General features: G+C 42.8%; 2 protein-coding genes across 2 annotated transcripts in view; one reads left to right on the top strand and one right to left on the bottom strand.

Annotated features, from left to right (window-relative positions):
* Positions 1-2501: 2501 nt before the first annotated feature.
* On the bottom strand, positions 2502-3406 carry LOC26531890 (uncharacterized). The gene is made up of 2 exons (XM_032435466.2): positions 3135-3406; positions 2502-3074 (listed from the first exon to the last, which is right to left on the bottom strand). Exons 1-2 carry the CDS (start codon positions 3344-3346, stop codon positions 2897-2899), a joined length of 390 nt encoding a protein of 129 aa, XP_032291357.1. The 5' UTR covers positions 3347-3406; the 3' UTR covers positions 2502-2896.
* A 5746-nt stretch (positions 3407-9152) lies between these two features.
* Positions 9153-18079, top strand: part of DCX-EMAP (Doublecortin-domain-containing echinoderm-microtubule-associated protein) — a 34196-nt gene continuing 25269 nt past the window's right edge. The window contains exons 1-2 of the mRNA XM_032435465.2: positions 9153-10207; positions 10999-12371. Of these exons, the coding sequence (XP_032291356.1) occupies positions 11352-12371 (1020 nt within the window). The 5' untranslated portion in view covers positions 9153-10207; positions 10999-11351. The remainder of the gene's footprint in view (positions 10208-10998; positions 12372-18079) is intronic.

Genomic DNA, 18079 nt, shown 5'->3' with positions numbered 1-18079 from the left:
TTGGGATGCCACCATTTAATCGTTTTATTATCAACAATATATCAACTTTTGGAAGGTATCTTCACGAATATCCCATACAGGGTTAGAATTTATCTCTAATTGTATGCATATATATGCTTAAAACTGTGTGTAGGATGATTGATTGGCTGACTAACTGACGGTTTCAAGGTACCAAGGGTATATTTAAATTACCCTGGGGGTGAATTGAATTTGTCTAGTTTTGTTGAGCACCTATAAGTCATCATTTCACAATTCAGGATATAGTATTCGAGCTTGAAAAACGTTTTAACATATATCACAGCTGGTTTTTAGTCGGAATCCTAAAGCGTCATCAGCACACATGAGCCACTAAATAAATGTGTTGTGGGTGCGCTGAAGTGCTCATTAATTTTGTATATCGCGCTGTGTATGAGTGCGGAAAATGGCAGGCACAATATTCCGATACACACACACACACACAACATACGCATCCTTTTGGCAAATGGGATGTTGAACTAAGACAAATACACAGATATAAATGATGACAAGTACTTGCTCGCCGTTCCTGGCGCTTTAACGTCGAATTTGTGTGAAATCAGTTTGCAAGGGGTTAATAACAGCAGCAGCAGCACCACTATCAGAAACAGGCCCACGGCACCTGCGTAAATATTCAGCAGGCCCGAGTCGGTACTCAATTTTGAGCTTGGCAGCCAGCCAGGCAGCACAGCATCCGTCTGCCACATAGCTGTGCTCAGCGTTATTCCATCCAAGCACTGTCTGCATAGATGTCAGTCAGTCAGCCACTGAAATGGAGCAGGTATTTCAATTGGGATATTTTTGTAGCTCCCATATCTATCGCCGGTTAATGCAGCATCGTTTAAAGGTTGCACAAGCTGATTTTGCAGTCTGACTGCTCTCTTAACTTCTGCTTGCTGCTGCTGCTGCTTGTTGCCGGTATTTACATTAAAACATGATACTGTGAATATAACAACAGTAAACAGGGGACTACTTAAATGTCAAATAAACCCCTTAAGGACATATACATATTAGATGTCCGGCTGGTATTTATATTTGTTATTTTTGAACAAGATAAAGTTTGAGACCAGCTTGTCCTGTAGGAACCTATGTATCTCTGACAGATGGATAAAGTAAAGAGACAATGTGAAGAAGTACATATTTATTTTAAAAGCTCGGAAATATTTTTTTCAATAACAGGCATAAAACCACATCCAAAGGGCTTAGGATTCACAAAAACCAAGGTCTAGACCTAGCCGAAAGACTTCGACTGGAAAATCACCTAATCGCAGCTTAAACAAAAAATATAGTAAAAAATTCGTCACCGCGAAGAATAAATACCCTTCCCTTTATTAATCAGTTTTGGGCCCTATTCTACATTGATTTCTCCAATGGAAGATATTTTATGTAGTCTAGTTAAGATAGCTTGAATTACCATAGATGTCAGCATGGCAACAGACGGTTAGACGAAAAAGAATTCCGTACTATAATGGGTAGATAATTTTCCTATATGCATTCTAACTTTCGTAACAGTTTCATAAATTGTAACCAATTTAACAGAAAGTTGCTGGGAAAGCCAACTAGCTGCCTGTGTCAAACTCAATAAAACAATCAGTTTCGATTAGGCAGAGAATTTTAATTGGACGAACTAAGTTTTTGGTCAGTGCAGAAGTCAATTACTTGTCGAATGTCATTGGCTCATGCCGTGAGGTGAAGCACAAGCGAGACGAGTACTTAATTTGGTTTCTTTCAACTTATTTTGAATGTTCTTGGGCATTTTCGCTTTAATTAAAATTTCCACATGCTTCGTGTGCAGACATACGCATATGTATAAGTCGGAGCCACGCCCGCATAAATTAACTTTGCGTAGGTGATGTACCCATCCTAATACCGTAGTAAACGTTTCTGTAAGTACCTTATCTTAATGCTTGCCATATCTACCCTAATGCAGATAATAGGACGGGCCGCTGTTTAAAGTCTAACAACCCTTTTTATATGCAAATTGTTGCGCCACGCGCCACGCCCCGACGCCCCGATCCTGCGACGCCCTCGCAGAGGCGGCTGACTGTCAACAGACTGGCTGGCTGGCTGACTGCCTGCCTGCCTTTCAGCCAGCTCAGCCAAGTTGCGCACACAACTTGACATTTTTTGTACATATTTCGCAGCAGAGGTGCGCTCTTTTTTTTTTTTTTTTTTTTTTTTAATTTCCCCCATTTAAACATGCTGTGAAAAGGAAAAGCAATGGGCGTATATATATATATATGTATGTGAGTGTGCGGCGGGTGTGCGAATACCTGCGGAAGTCGCTTGCATGGGCGGGGCAGGGGCAGCTCCCCTAAGGTTTTTCCAACGATGCGGTCTTTAGTATATTTGCGCCATGTTCCAATGCTTTACATCTACTGCTTTTTGTCTGCGTGTTCACGTTGGCATTTATGTATATATATATATATATATATATATATATATATATATATATATATAGCGTGTGTATGTGTGCTAAAAACTTTACAATAATTTGCAATTTAAATAGTTTTAATTAACTTTTACTAATTTGTCGACGCTCAACTTGCTCAACTTGGCAAACTAATTTTAAAGTGATTTCTTATTTAAACGGCTTGATGATTGACAGCGCCCAAAAAGGGGCCGCTAAATTGCCTGCGGCCTAATTAGGTGTGTTTAGTGAATGAAAACTGTGCGGAAGTAACTTCAAACGGTGCTCTCTAGTCGAAGTGGCTCGACTAGCTGATATCCTCTAACTGTAAGAAGTGTGTGGCCAAGATGTCCAACAAAGTTATCCTACTACATGTTATCCTAGTCGCAATACTGTATTTATCAACTGCACATTAACCTAAATATGCAAGCTCTTGAAATCTTAATGAACGATAAGACAAGATTTTCCTGCCTAAACCAATATCTGGCAATCGTTGTTAGTCCAAAAAATGGTCGCCCTGCAGCCGCCAGATCCATAGATAAAAGTCTGATTGTATCGTCGTATGAAGAAGAGGCCCAGTCCAAGCAAGATCGACATTGTTACAACAAAAATGCCAGCGCCAATTTCTTCGCATCTCATAAACTTAAAACTAAGCAGGCAATCAGTGTTAGGGTCTAACAGAATTATTTACATTGTTGCGCATACGCACCGTCGTCCCTTATTCATTAGATCAAAGTTGCAGCGTCCAATCAAATGGCCACAGTCTCGGCATTTTGATTTGGCTAGCTCCTGGCGCGTTTCGAAATATATTTTTTTTTTATACTTGTTGATTATTTGCGTAATGCTTCTACATGTTCGCTCCACGATGACATTAACAGGGGAGGGCCTCTTTGAGCAGCCAGGTTGACTTGAGCTGGTCATATTCAATCTGTTTAGAGGATTGTTTTTACGACAACTTAGAATGGGTTTCTACTGGAAATTTCTTACGTGTGGTTTGTTTATTTTAAAGAGGAATATATTTGATATGTTGCCTGCTGTGATCGGGCGTAACAGCTCTAATGGAGGCCTGTAATCGAGGCGTTCATATTATTAATTATGAGTAGAATCTGCCGAAGCTATCTTTTGTTAAAAATATGCGTTGTTTTAGACTAATTACCTGAAAGGGTATTTCAATTTTAGTGTATCAAAGATAGCTTCTCTTTATTGTTATTCATTTTGTGGTTTTATGAGTACATTGAACAATCGAATAATGGCAAAACTGACAGTAATCAGGATCCTTAATGAGTTAAACGCATTTCAAACCGTTATGCAGGTAGTTTAATCCCTATTTACGATTAAATCGTTGCTGATTTCAATTAAACTGGCGCCGCGCCGATTCGATACGATGCTCGATGACCAATCCAACGGCATTAATTTTCCATAAAAATCCGCATTGGAAAAAGTAATTAACAACAAATTACGAAAATGAGGCAAACAACAGCCGCGCCGCAGACGATACACTTAGAGCTAATTACATTTGCCGTGGCTCCGAAATGATGGCCCGCAATAAAAGCAAAAGTAACAAAGACAAGGCAGCATTCACATTCTTAAAGTATTTGGGGGAAAAGTTGTGGTTACCATTAATGAAAACGAGCTGCGTTAAATTAAATATATCAAATAAATTAAAAGTGGCGAACGAACAATTGAAAGCCACATAATTGATTTACCAATAAATTTCCTCAAGCCTGGACCTAATGAAAAGTCGGCAAAATGACCAAAAAGGGTGGCAAAGTCTGTAATTTGTAATTGGCCAACTGCAGTCAGCAAAATAATTGAAGCTACAGGAAAAAAGCATTCGATTCCCTTTCTCTTTTGCCAACACTCCCGACACACATATTAATACAAACGCCATTCCCACAAACCGCTGGCAAAGTAAAAGCGCCGGATTCGAGCCACACAATTTTTGGCAAGTGATGCGAAACTAATGCGCCCAGAAGTAGACTATGGAAAAACGGCAAGCGTTGTTTGTGTTTTGTGTAGCTGGTTTTGTTGTTGTATCTGAAGCCAACTCTTTGACTGCCTGTGGCACTGACAACAGCTGCCCACCAAATGCAAGCACAAATTGCAATCAAATTAAAAGGAGTCGCGAAATGAAAGAATTAAAAAGTCAGAAACTGAATGCCTAACCCTCCCACTAGCGCATCCCTAATAGAAATGCGGCTCGAAGAGCATTCAAAATAGTTCAGTTCCTCTGCCTGCCCAAAGCCGTTGAGAGTTGCCCATTAAAGTTGTGAATTTTACAGAGGGAATAACAAATGTAAATAAGAACTTATTACAAACAAATTTGTTTGCGAAATGATGACGATAAAAGCATCCAAAAAGCAAAAGTGCCTTTTAATATATATTATTTAGCTAATTGTGAGGACCTGGCTACAAACTGCAAACCGCTTCAGCCTGGAATTCAAACTTATTTTGCACTGTAATTTTAATTTTAAGCAAACGCAGTTGCTTAACAACATCTTCTCTGAAACCTGAAGCAAACATTTTTTCTTTCGTGCTTTTCCATAATATCAAGTTTTTAGCTCTTTTTTCGCCGAATTCAATGGGCATTTGATTGATTCCAACTTTTGGCTTTTAATTCGATGGACTTTAAACATATTTTTAAATGTGTGTTTATGCTTGTATGTATGTATGTGTGTATGCTTGTGGGTGCATGTGTATCTATTTATGTATGTATGCATGCATACATGTATGTACGCATGTGTGTAATAATGTGTGAATATATAATGCCGTACTACTCGATTCTCATGTATTCAAGTAATTCTATGCTTCACTTCAAGTGGAGGATGCGGCTTCAACTATAAAGGAAACGGCGGCTTTTATATTGGAGGGCACAGCTACTTACGCAAAAGAGGACGGCATTATTATTGGAGAAGGCTTTAATAATGGAGAAGAATGCAACTTAAGTAAAAGAGGAGACGGCGGCTTTAACTATAAAGGAGACGGTTTTAATATTGGAAGAGACTGCAACTTGAGTAAATAACGGGACGGCCTGAATAGGGAAAAGTTAATATGGCAGAGGCTATTGAAAAAACATAAAAAACATAGTTTGTGTCGATGTATTCAAATGTGTGCATTTATTAAGCTGAGCTTAAAATCAGCTAGAAACGTATTTATAAATATTATTCTATTAGTAATGATCAAACGCGTTACAATTTCAAAAACAAGAGAAAATAATCTTGGCTAGGGATGTGGCAAATCAGGTTCACGAACGAAACATTAACGTTGATTCGAACTGTAAGCTTAACTTCCCACTCTGCTTCTAGTTCAGACCCATTTCGAGTTTTGATTAACTAGTTAGTCTGGTTATGCGAACGTTCACGTGGCCCCTAGCATTGACGACAATGCATTGCGGATTACTTAACATGAATCATCATCATCATCTTCATCATCATCATCATCATTTGCAAGAGACGCAATAACAATTAATTGTACCCACATGCAACAGGAACAGAGGCATGGGAAAAACTTAAACAATCACATTCACACATCCTCGGCCGGGTACAATTGAAACTTTTGCCAACAACCGTCGACAGCCCGAACTCATTCACATTTGAGGACACGACTTTCCTTTTGCCGGCCGGCATGACATCGACCAAATTATGTGTTGGCAGACAATGCGAACGACTCTGCTGACTTTACCCGGACTACATACACACTTACAAAGACACATGTGTGTGTGTGTGTGTGTGTGTGTGTGCATTGGTATGTGTATTTTTGTGGAGTACTTAAGCCTTCGGCAAAAGTGATGTACGTAGTTGACCGAGAAATAGCTTGTGGTCGTTTTTATGCCACCCATATTCAATCCAACTTTTTTCTCTCTTTTTTTTTGTCATTTTGTCATGCGTTTCATTCATTTGGACAAAGCAGATGCCATGTCAGCCCCAACTGATGTGGGTTCTCGTATCCATTGGATTTTGTTCTTTGCTCGCATTGCTTGCGGCTCGACCGACCGATATCTGAGAGTAAATGCAACAGCATCCAGATTGTTAGTGGGGGCCAGCTGCCGTGCCCAGCGGGCGGGCGGGCACGGGCTCGGACTCGGACTCATTATTGACATTTTCGTAGTGCGAGTGTCCTAGTAAGTAGTTCGCCTTTGTTGTGGTTCATTCAGTTGCATATACCAGTTCCACGTTCCACCAATGTCATCGTCACAGTCTCTGTGGCTCTGAGCCTCTGTTGTCGCAGTTGCATTCTTCAACGTTTTCTTTCAGTAACGTGACGGACATCATACTTTTACTTTGTATTGAAAACTTATCACGCGCGAAAGTTGGCCAAGAGAAGAACTACTTTTATGAACTGGCTGCAACAACCCAACAAGCCATTTATGCCGCTTAAGCTGTAAGCACATGATTAGCTTAGCATTCGAGCCAAGTCAATCGGATTGTGGGAATGCTTTTCGTTCCTTAAATACAGCTTAACAATTTCGTATGAAATCCAAAGATTGGGCGGCTCACTTACAGTCCGGCTTCCCAGTGCGCTGTCGGTTTATAAATCTTCTTAAAATTGCTCGCTGGGTAAGCATTGGGCTTTTGTTCGAGCGTTTACTGCAGCTCTGCAGCTAGTTGTTGTCTTTGTGTGTGTGTGTGTGTGTGTGTGTGTGTGCATCCTTTGTCCTTATTGCTATTGTTTAATGGTCACATTAAAACAGCCCCATTGTCGTCGTTCTCGTTGTCGTCGCAGTCGCTGTAGCCGATGCAGTCTTTTGACCACACCCTTTGCACCATTTTTTCTATCGCATTTATTTACAATATTTCAGACAGGGTCTGTGGATCGCGCTCGAAACTATGCAATAAAATGTGGGCTCGTGTCATTGGACTTTTTAGTGGCTTTTTGTTGCACTCCTGCTCACATGTGCTCACTCACAGTGCATTTGTTCCTTGTACGAAGTATGTGGCCAGAAGCATATGTGTGTTTGTGTGTTTGTGTGTGACCTGCAATCGCCGTAATGTGGGCATTTTCTGACATACTCAGTATTGGCTTATTCGCAGAGCCTCCTTCGAGAAACCACAATGTACACCCTGCGCAAGGTATGTGGATTATTATGTGTGCTTACAACAAACATAACAACTTCTATGTGCTTCGAGAACGTAAGCTCCTGTCTATTAAGCGCTTCTCACATTCAGCAGGCTCAAGGTGTGGTTTAGTGGGTGCAATGGGCGTGATTGAGAACTAAATTGTATAAACCTTAGCGGTTCGCTTCCCAAATCATAGCCAATACCTTGGCTTCAAGTGGGGGTTGGCTCCTCATATTTACATACTTTAATCTTGAAAGAGACTAGACTAGAAAATCTGTCAGCAATCGGTGCCTTAGTTGACACATCTTAATCGAAGCACGTTTATATTATTTATTTAGGTGGCATATTACAGACGAAATGGCTGTTGATTCCGCTGATGAATATATTTACTATATAAGAATAAAAAATTACAAACTAAATAGTCGCATTATATTCGAGTTTTGGATTTTTTGGCGTTTAATTTTAATAATTACTTAGTTCTCTTTACCTTTTTACTTGATGTTTTCAATGTGTACAAATCACGCACTTTCCGGAAATAACATTAAAATAATACATTAACTTCACCAAACGTTGCGTCGCCCACGCGATTGTAAGAACGCAAAACAAAATTATTAATAACAAGAAAGAGCTATTGACTTGGCACGTCGAATTTTGAATACTCTTTGCTACGATTTTCGATATGTTTATATTCTTGAACCCAATTGTATGTTACTAAAGAACTTTTATGAGTGGATGTGTATTAGGGTTTTTTTTTATATTTTATGAGTATTGTAAAGCTAATATATCTCAGTAGCTCAGCTATACTCCGATCCGTCTGTACCCTTTCGATACCCTCTGAAAGGGCTGGGCCAAATAAAAAGGGAGGAAAATTGCGTTTGGCCAAAGAAATTGCGGGCCTGTCGTGCAGACACTGAACGCAAATGGACTCAATCGTCAGCCAAGACTGCCTTGTACATATCACAATCTCTGTTTGCAAATATAACGTAATAAAAACATATTTCCACAAGCATTTGGCCTAATTGTAAGACGAACAAGTCGAAGTGCTCTAATCTAAATTGCTCGATTAGAATATACCCTGTGCCCAACTGCGAGCTGTCGTAACATGCATTCTAATTTCATTAAATACATTCTAAATAAGAAGTCATCTATATGAGGCCCGAATTGCCTAGTTCTGTCTGTACCAGGCATACATTCAACCCGCTTTCAACCTTTACGTGGTATGAAAATAGCCACAAACAGTTTTTCTTCAATCAGTTCTGGTCGAATAGCGTGACCCAAAACAGAAATTGGAGGACAAAGGTGTGGACTGCATGATGAGACTACCCAAGAAGTTGCAAGTAGTGGTGGGAGGTACGCAGCAGCAAGGGGCAAGGGGGCACATGACACGGCGAAAGGTGCCGTCGCCCCTGTCGTATCCCACGACGCCCGACGACAAACCAAGTACACGAGTATAAAACAACGACAAAACGAGCACGATAGCCTCAGGACCAAAAAACATTGTGCTCAGAAATCTGTGACTTCAGTCAAATTTATATCACTTAGACAGACTCTTTACCGAATACTTCCATTTACTATAACAAATCTGATCTGTATTTATAAACTGTTTGTTTTGAAAGACTGGGTGACTGCATTTTTTATTATAGGTTAAAATTTCACCCGTAAGTGCGGTAAAACGGCGGGAAACGGTTGTTGTAACTTTTTGGCTTCAAAGATCTTGTGATTTGCACTTCTCAGCATGGAAAATGCAGCTTAGAACTTTCATGAAGTTTCATGAAACCTTAAACCACAGTGCGTCTAAGCCATTAAGTAACAAGTGCTAACGTTTGTGATACCTCAAACTAAGCTCGTGCACTCTGCTCGTAATGTCGCCGAGGAGGTAAAACCACCCGCTAGTTTGCACCAGGCAGGTGGCTGGGCGTGAGGGAGGAAGTCGCACAGCAAAATGGTTTAGTGAATGTGGCGAATGGCACAATGCCCGCCATTGGTCCGGGTGACTTATAAGCAGGGCACAATTAGGCGGGTAGGAGCGCTGGTATGGCGGTGCCGGAGAAGTCGCGTGGCAGCATTAGCCCATAAGTCAGGCGCCTGCAGCAATGGCAAAGGCAAAGGCAAAGGCTAGAGGCTAAGCAATACAACAACAACTGGCGTAATTCAATGCCCGCGACGCCGACGACGTCGCGACGAGGAGCCCGAGTCGCTCTCTATGAAAATTGGCCCCGTGGACGACTTTAGAGTGGACAGGCACATGAAACACAATTCAAAAACACTTTGACCGGCAAAGTTGCCAGACGGAATTTCTTCTGCATTGTGCACAACACGGCTTGTTGCCAAAGGAAGCCCAGCTCGAAAGTTGCCCAGTTTGTTGTGCCAACTTTCTTGCTTGAGATATTTTAATAAACTTTTCCCTTGCCCGAGTTCATTAAATTCGATTCAAGTAAATGTGTGTGCGTGTCGCCCCCCGATTACCCCAAATAGCTCGAAACAATTGCGCCTGATTGATAGGCAATTAGTGGAAGTGGAACGCCACGGAAGCTGCGGCATCTGAAGAGGCAACAACTGTTTGCACATTAGCAATCAACGTCCCCGTGGCAGGCAACCAAAGTGTCATTAACCTAATTGGCGCAAAAAAGTGCAGAGGACGACGAACGACCCCAGCCATAAATAAAACCAGAATGGAAGCAAAGAAGTGCAACGTGTTGCAATAAAAACAATTTACATAAACCAGGTAAGCCAATAGTAAAAAAAAAGTACAACAGAAGCATTCACAGACTGCCGACCACCGAGCCCACCCACCACAACCCTTTGGCCAAACAAAAAACTTCGCAATGGTAAATTCCAATGCAGTTGAAATAGTTGCATATGTGCCACAAGCGACTGTGGCCCAGACACAACAGTTCCACGTCCCTTGAAGCACATTACGCCCTGAAGTCCGGCCCGGGCAACGGACAACGCCTCTGGTCAGCTCCCGAACATATGCGCAAATGTAGTTGCATAGATATATGTAGTTATGTGTTCAGACCCAAAAAAAAAAAAGTCCACACAGACCGCTTGCCAGGCTGGCCTGTAATTTCGGTCAAAGTGAAGTGGACTAGCAGCCAGTTCTAAAGCGTATTGGAGAGACTTAAAGTGCGGATGCATGAAACAAGACAAATAGTGCGCGGTATTTTGAGTCAAGTGGCGATGCCAAAGCCCAGCTCTCCGGAGTGGAAGGCAGCGTTTGGAGAAGTGGGCTCCTTACACTGTTTCTCTGTTTACAGACAAAGGAACTGTGAAGTCGTTGGTCCGACAGTTGTTGAGTTGCGTCTGGAGTGGATCTCAAGAGCCATTGGCAGTGGACATGTCGATAATGGCAAGCTTTCTAGCTGTTCGCATTGAGTGCAAGTAACTCAAAAGGCGAGATTTGTGTGCGTCCGCAAAACTTGTTGACTGACGGTACACCACGCATTGATAGAGATTTAATTTCCAAAAATATTTTTGTAGCTTCCCACATTTTAGTTTTGCTTTCTTCATTTTTAGGTGCTTCTCAATCCTGTGTTGGTGTACAATAACATGAAAATGTAAGTTGCAACCTGAACCTAACAGGACACGACACTCAGGTCGACTACGGGCAATCAAAAAGTTATACGTGAAATAATCCACCAGCAGCTGCAGCTCCTAAGAAGGCTTTGAGTCGACGCGACATCGACGCTGCTCTAGCGACTTTTGACCACAACAAAGCAGTCACGCAAGGCACCAGCACGCTGAGATTTGTGCCACAACAGAGAGAGAGAGAGAGAGAGTTAGAGAGTGAGTGAGATAGAGATAGAGAAAGAGTGAGAGGGAAGGCGGTTGGGGGCTGAGTGACTTAAGAGAGCTTAAGTACACGGACAATGTCCAACGAAGAGAACGACTACTTGGACGGTCCGGGCGCTGTTTCTGTTGCTAGTGCCGGGGCTGGGGCTGGGGCTGGGCCTGGTGCTGGTGCTGGTGCCAGTGCTGGTCATGGTGATGGTGATGACGACGGCGGCGGCCTCGCAGCTGTTAATGGCGAGCCCGTTCTCGGCGGCCAAACAATGCCACAAATTAGTTCGAACTCACAACTCGAGGGAAACGTTTCGCCGACACTCACTCAGACGACAACCCAGTTTGATGATAACGATAACCACATAAATAATAATCATAACAGCAGCACGGCGCGTCTGGGCCAGAGCAACAGCCACAACCACAACCACAGCAATAATCACGATAGCAACTGCAACAGCCCCACTAAGAGTCCCACAAACCGACGCGCCGGTAGCTCGGCAAGCTTTCAGATACAGCATCATAATGCCCATTACGACGACGAGGATGATGACCTAGCAGCCGGCGACCTGCACGCTAATAGCGCGGCAGTTGCTGCGGCTGTTGCCGGAGGAGCTGCAGTCCGTTCCGCCGGCGGCGGCTCCTCGCACATACCCGATTATTGGCAACAGCGCAACGGCGGAGCTGGGCCTGGTGTAGGTGCAGGCGGTGTACAGAGCGGGCATCAGAGTCGTACGCTGAGTCCCAGCTATTTGGAAAACATGAGTGAAAATTCGGAGCAACCGCCTGTTGTGCCGCTCGTCCGTTCCAAATCGCGGCCAGAAATCTCCAGTGCTGCCGCCTCCCGTTACTCGAATCTGTCATACTGGAAGGCTCGTCGTGTTGTCTTCTATCGCAATGGCGACCCCTTCTTTCCGGGCGTCGAGCTACGCTACCGGCCCGGCCGGGATGTCACCTCGCTGGACAATCTGCTCGACAAGATCTCACCCAAAATGGATCTGCCGCGCGGTGCACGCTACGTCTTCTCCATGGACGGCGACCGGAAATACCATCTGGATGAACTGGAGGACGGCGCCTTCTATGTGGTCTCCTCCTTCAAGGCTTTCAAGGTAAGTTTTATTTTCTATTTTATTATGACCTGCATTTGGTCCGCGTGTTTTGTTTTAATTTAATAATTTTTTTTTTTTGTTTTTACCTCGTTGCATTTTGAAATTTAAGTGTTGCTTTCCACGTCAACTTTAGTGCAAAATCAATAGAAATTTGAATATTTTGGTATAATTTTGCATACATATGCAAATAGAAATATGCACACTAATATATATACACACACATATATATATATAAATATATATATATATATAATCATATAAAACAACATACGCTGTTGGCTTTTGCGGTCAGCATGTCCCATCCCACGGCTCCAGGCCCAACCACCAAATCAGGTCACTTGGCCTAAAAACCCAAGAAACTCTCACTTTCTTTTTTTTTGTTTTGCTTTATTTTCTTTATTATAGACTTTTTTTTTGGTGCTGAGACACATTTTTGCATGCGAACACTTTCGTTTTCTCTGGCCTTTCTCAGCTCTCAGTACTGGGGGCTTGTTTTCGATTTTAGCGCACAACCACTCCATGTGTGTGCGTGTGTGTGTGTGTGTTCGTGTGTGTGTGCATAGCAACTAACACCAGGTAGTTCTCTCTTACCCACGTCCCTTGGCTGTTGGGCTATTTGTCGAACATTCGTGGGAGTTTAACTACAACACGCCACACACGCAAAATATATTGGCGATTGGAGTGGCGGTTGGACAGAGGGGATTCTTAAGAAATTAGGTCTTGCGTTTTATAGTTGTTTTCTAAGAGAGCGCTCATTGTGGAAGAGTAAAAAGAGTACCTAATAACTAGAGCCTTTGATTTGTTTTACCAACTGCTAAGGCTAGTGTATTACTAAACAAACAATACACTTGGAGGGCTACAAAAGTGGCACCCTAAAGTACGAACATTTTAAAAACAATTAATAAGAAAATAGAAAACGACAACGTTAAAAATGAATCATTTAAAACTAAAAATTGAACAAGATAGTTAAGCTGTCCGTCGATAATTCCGTAAATTAGTAGGAAGACTTAACATTTTAAAGAGTAAGGGTATAAATGAACAAATTAATTCTCTTGAAGTTATTCAAGAATGTTTTAGACGAATAAAATACAACTCGTGCCATAATCATCAATTTTTGAGAAAGTTACCCCTCGATCCAAATAACTCTTCAAGTTATTGATATATATATTATAATGCATTCACCTGAGTCTGTCTTCAGACAAACATCTCGTAACAAAATTATGCTCCCCTCGAAAGTGCATAAAAATGCGGCCAGATTGCCAAAATTATGTTTAAACAGTTATCATAAGCCATATACTTTAATACGAGCCCACAACTGACTCTTGACGCTTTGGCGCTCGGCAGGAAAGAAGTGAATCGCATCACGTCGAGATAGATTTTCGATTTGCATGAAGCACAAATTGAAATTTTAGGCAATCATCGGACTGCACTTCCCTCACGTCCCAGTGCAGCCATTGAACGAGTCCTTACATCCCTTTGGTAAAGTCTGTGCCAGTGCCGATAGGAATTCATGCATTCGTAATCGATAAAGACAATGGCCGTCCCGTATTCGCAACGTCTTGGATGTGGTCCTAATGCACTCAGCCGGGTAAGCTCAGAGCGTTCGGCCGAGACAAAGGCTCTCGTAAAAGCCAACCAAAAGCCATCTCCGTGCGCCGCCCGCCCCGTTCGCCAGGTCCGCAGAGGCAACCGCGTGCAATGCCCGTGGCTGGTAAACAAAAGCGCAGCAAGAGTCTTTTGCCAAATCAAAACTTATGAGGAAGGCGCCGGTCGGGCCGCCAGCGGCGCAGTTGCCGCATGGAGTTCGTCGTGCGGCTTGCCCGCACAAAAGGCAACAAAGAACAATACATGGGGCACGGAGCACGAACCATGCCCTGCAGATGGTAAGAGCGCATAGAATGCACTGGTATAGTTTCTTACCGTCAGCCGTAGGTCTCTAAAGGCCCGCTGGGCGCTCTCTGGCGCGAAAAGGGCCAATTTGGAAAGTTGCGGCGTTTCACTTAGGGAAATTAAAAGTGTTTCCATGAAGAGGGCAAAGAGAGCGCGCCTAATCTTGGTACGAAAAGGCGTAAACTGCAGGCGCACCAAGCATGTGTAATAATATAAATTAATCGAGCACCAAATTCGATTCAACAGGAGCCCCAGCACACGGCACGCAATCGCCAGCCGGGTTGGGTTTAAGGCACACACTGTTTACCAAAGCATTTATGATAATTTATTCGTCATGGGGCGTGCGTGACCCGTGGGCGCACTGCAGCTGATGTGATTTTGGGTGCAGCAAATTGCATTCGCCTTGTTAAGTCATAAAAATAATTGGCCGCATGGAAAACCAGCATGAGCAACAAGGCCAATCGAGAATGGTGGGCGTGGAGCTGGTTTCTCCACGAGCCCCAAATAGTACGTACTAAACTGTTTCATTTACACGAATCGTTTCAGTGGGCCAAATGGCCAGAGGGCAATTGCGTCAAGGCCATAAACAAAAATACTCAGACAAAATCTTTTAAGATTCAGATATTTAGAAGCTCTCTTAAATTTATTGGCCAACGTATCGTAAGGCTGCCCGTCGCATAAATACCCGTTCCAGGCGCAGCCAATTGTGAATGATAACCGACAAGGGCAAGAGCGGATCGCATGTGCTGAATTGCGGGCACTGAAAGGGTGCGTGTGTCTGGGTGTGTGCTGATGCGAGCGTGTTGCGGGGCTTGTACCCGGTGCTGCGCCCCAAATTGGAAGAAAAATGGACACGAAGGGCTGCTGACTTTTAAGCCAGGCCCGAAAGAAATTAAGATTTTTGGCACAAACGTGCGCGGCAAGCTAAAAGCGAAACCTCTGCACCGCGAGTGCTGCACGCAAGGTCAGGCGTCCGGAGTCAGGAGCCCGGCGCATTGTAATTAACTGCACAACAAAAGCGCACGAGCGAAGGAGCGAGCGTACGAGATTTGACGTCAATTATTATTTTTTGTTCGTTGCTGTTGCCAAAGCAAAAGCCACTAAAATTATGACCAACAAGCTGTGACACATGAGTGAGATTTCCAGCACAAACAGCAGAAGCCTCTCTGTCTGGGGCCAAAGGGCGTTTGATGAATTTCGCAGCCATTTACGTGATGCATGCGCCCGGAATGTGGACACAAATTGCGCGTTTGCATGTCCTGGCAAGGACAATCTCATCTGATGCCATCTCCTGCCCTCTGCCTGGCGCTGATGTTATTGTTATGATGGGATGGCCCTTACAATGAATTGTTGATGAACGCCTTCCAAGTCGGCAGACTCTTGTTGAATTCCAGAGGGTTGCCCTTTCGGATTAGACACTACAATTCCATTAATAAGTATAAACGATATGGTTACTGATTTTAATTCTAAATGGACAGCTTTAAAGGACAACAATCGATAAAGTGTACCATTCGTTGCAGAATCCCATCATTATCCAAGCTAGGCCATAAATGCCTGCATGCCCGCATGTCTATATAATAAATATGTTGGCATGTGTAAGCTTGTTAGCCCGTGGGTGTGTTTGTGTGTGTGTGTGTGTGTGTAAAGGGCCTCAAGGCGCTTGCAATTATGTCTAAAGCCACACACAAATGACAGCAGCAGGAGCCAAACACTCCCAGGAAACGTTGCCTATGCAAGCTCAGGCTTAACGCCTATTAATATTACGCATACGCAACGTTGCGAACGCATCGGCTTGGCAAATGTGGCCAACGGGCAGCTTTTGTTGTTGTTGTTGTTGTTGTTGTAGCTGCTGCATAATCTCTAAGCGGATTTCGACCAGGTATTAATTGGCACTTTAATAAATTACTGGAGCGCCAATTACGAGCCAGTTTCGAATCATAATAGATAAGTTGAACGCAATTTAAAATGCCGTTCGGTCATTTCAAATTTTGCGGTCGTCTGCAAATCCGTTGCTTTAATTGAAGCGCAGCAGGCGTTAAGCGACAAGCGTTGATGAAATAAATAATGCAGCGATTTATATGAAAATATGTAGGTGTTGAAATTAAAACACACACAAGAGAAAAAAGCAAGCGCAACCGCCCAGACCAATAATAACAATTATTAAAAGCAATGCAACACAAATTGAAAATAATAAAGCCAACAACTCACTCACACCATCTTCAGCATCATAATAACAAATCGTCGAATTACAGTGGTCCAGTCTCTGCTCACTCTGCTCACAAACATTGAACATAACCAAAGTCTTCAAACAGAACATCAAGTAGCTTTCGTCAATTCATGTATTTTTCCTTTTATGACTCTTTGAATAGAGCTTAAAGTCGACCCAGTGCAGAACTTAAAGTTTCCATCTATTTTACTGTCGTCGTTTAAACTTCTAAATTCATTTTCATTCTTTTATAATATAAAGCTTCAAAAAGCAGAAAACTCAACTGTTGCTCAAAGTTTGAAACACGTCTCTAATACATTATCAAAGCTTTTCTCGGATATGAGTTAGAGATTTGTAAGGTAGACCGGATGCAGCAGTTTCTTTTATGTATCCTGGGCATTATTCAACAATCTCATTAGTGTACTGTCTGATTGGATTCGATTTTCACCCATTGTTCAACCAGACAGCAGCCACCCACTCAATGCGAGCTGTACGACTGGCCGGGAATTGCCGGGGCAGTCCGGCAGTTCGGCACTCCGGGCTCTCGACACCCGCCGGACATTGCTGTATAAACATGACAATTTAAAACGCATTACAGTGTGGCAATTAATTAAACTGTCATTGCTCGCAGGATTCAGAATTGCTCGCGTGCAAAGAGTCAAAATAAATTGTGTACAAGGCGCATTCCATTAAATGTAGCGCCCGGGGTAAATGTATGGTCAATCGGACAGACGTTCACATGGGCAGACAGTCAGTCGGTCGGATGGCAGTAAAGCATTGCGTGAATTTATTGAATTGTAAAAAGAACATATATCAGCGTTTTTAATTTCGGCAACAGAAACAGCGACGCGACACATACAACAATAAGGAGGGGCCTTAAATAAACATGAGAGGAGAGTTTGAAACTCTGCTATAAACCCGCATTGATTGGCGGATCGCGCTTTATGCCAGACTGGGACATAGTTCCCTTTGTCGGATGGTGGCATCCGTGTAGTCAAATACTCAGCTCAATAAATTTGGTTAACTTGGCACTTTTAATCTGAGATAAACACTTAATTAACTGAGATATATATATATATATATATCGATAAGAAGGAGCTCTATTTCTTAAAGTCTCTCAGAGTATTCATATTTATCGACAGATAAACAGACGGACATCTTCTGTATATGTCCGAGATGCTTTCTTCTGTCTGTTTCATATGCAGAAAACCACTATACTCTTTAACATACAACCTCAATGGGTAAAGAACTTAAAAAAGAACACAAATTAACTAAACAAAAACCAGACGCGAAATAAACGTTTTCTGCACAGAGCTCGAGCCAGAGCCAGAGCCAAGTTGTGCGCGCTCAGACAGCTAGAACCACAAATTAGCGAACCGTTGGCATCTTCGTTTTCGCCTGCTGTTTGGGCGAACCACAAAGCCCCAGAACCTAAGCCAGAGCCAAATGACAGTAATTAGAAATTGTAGCATTTTTTTTTTTGCTTGTTTATTGCTTGGCCGGCTGTCGCAGGCTGTTCCAGCAGTTGCGACTGCCAAAAAAATAAGTGGCCAACTGGCAACAGCAGCCGAAACAAATGATCACAAATTTTATACAGAGACAAAAGCCAAAG

Source organism: Drosophila virilis, chromosome 3 (genome assembly GCF_030788295.1).
Source record: "Drosophila virilis strain 15010-1051.87 chromosome 3, Dvir_AGI_RSII-ME, whole genome shotgun sequence".
Classification (NCBI taxonomy): domain Eukaryota; kingdom Metazoa; phylum Arthropoda; class Insecta; order Diptera; family Drosophilidae; genus Drosophila; species Drosophila virilis.
Note: the sequence above shows the minus strand (reverse complement) of the source record. Positions and strands in the feature narration are given on the sequence as shown.

Coding starts and splice junctions, on each gene's coding strand:
- LOC26531890 (XM_032435466.2), bottom strand. CDS start 3,346: ATGACCAGCTCAAGTCAACCTGGCTGCTCAAAGAGGCCCTCCCCTGTT. Junction 3,075..3,134: donor CTAATGAATAAGGGACGACG/GTGCGTATGCGC, acceptor TTGCCTGCTTAG/TTTTAAGTTTATGAGATGCG.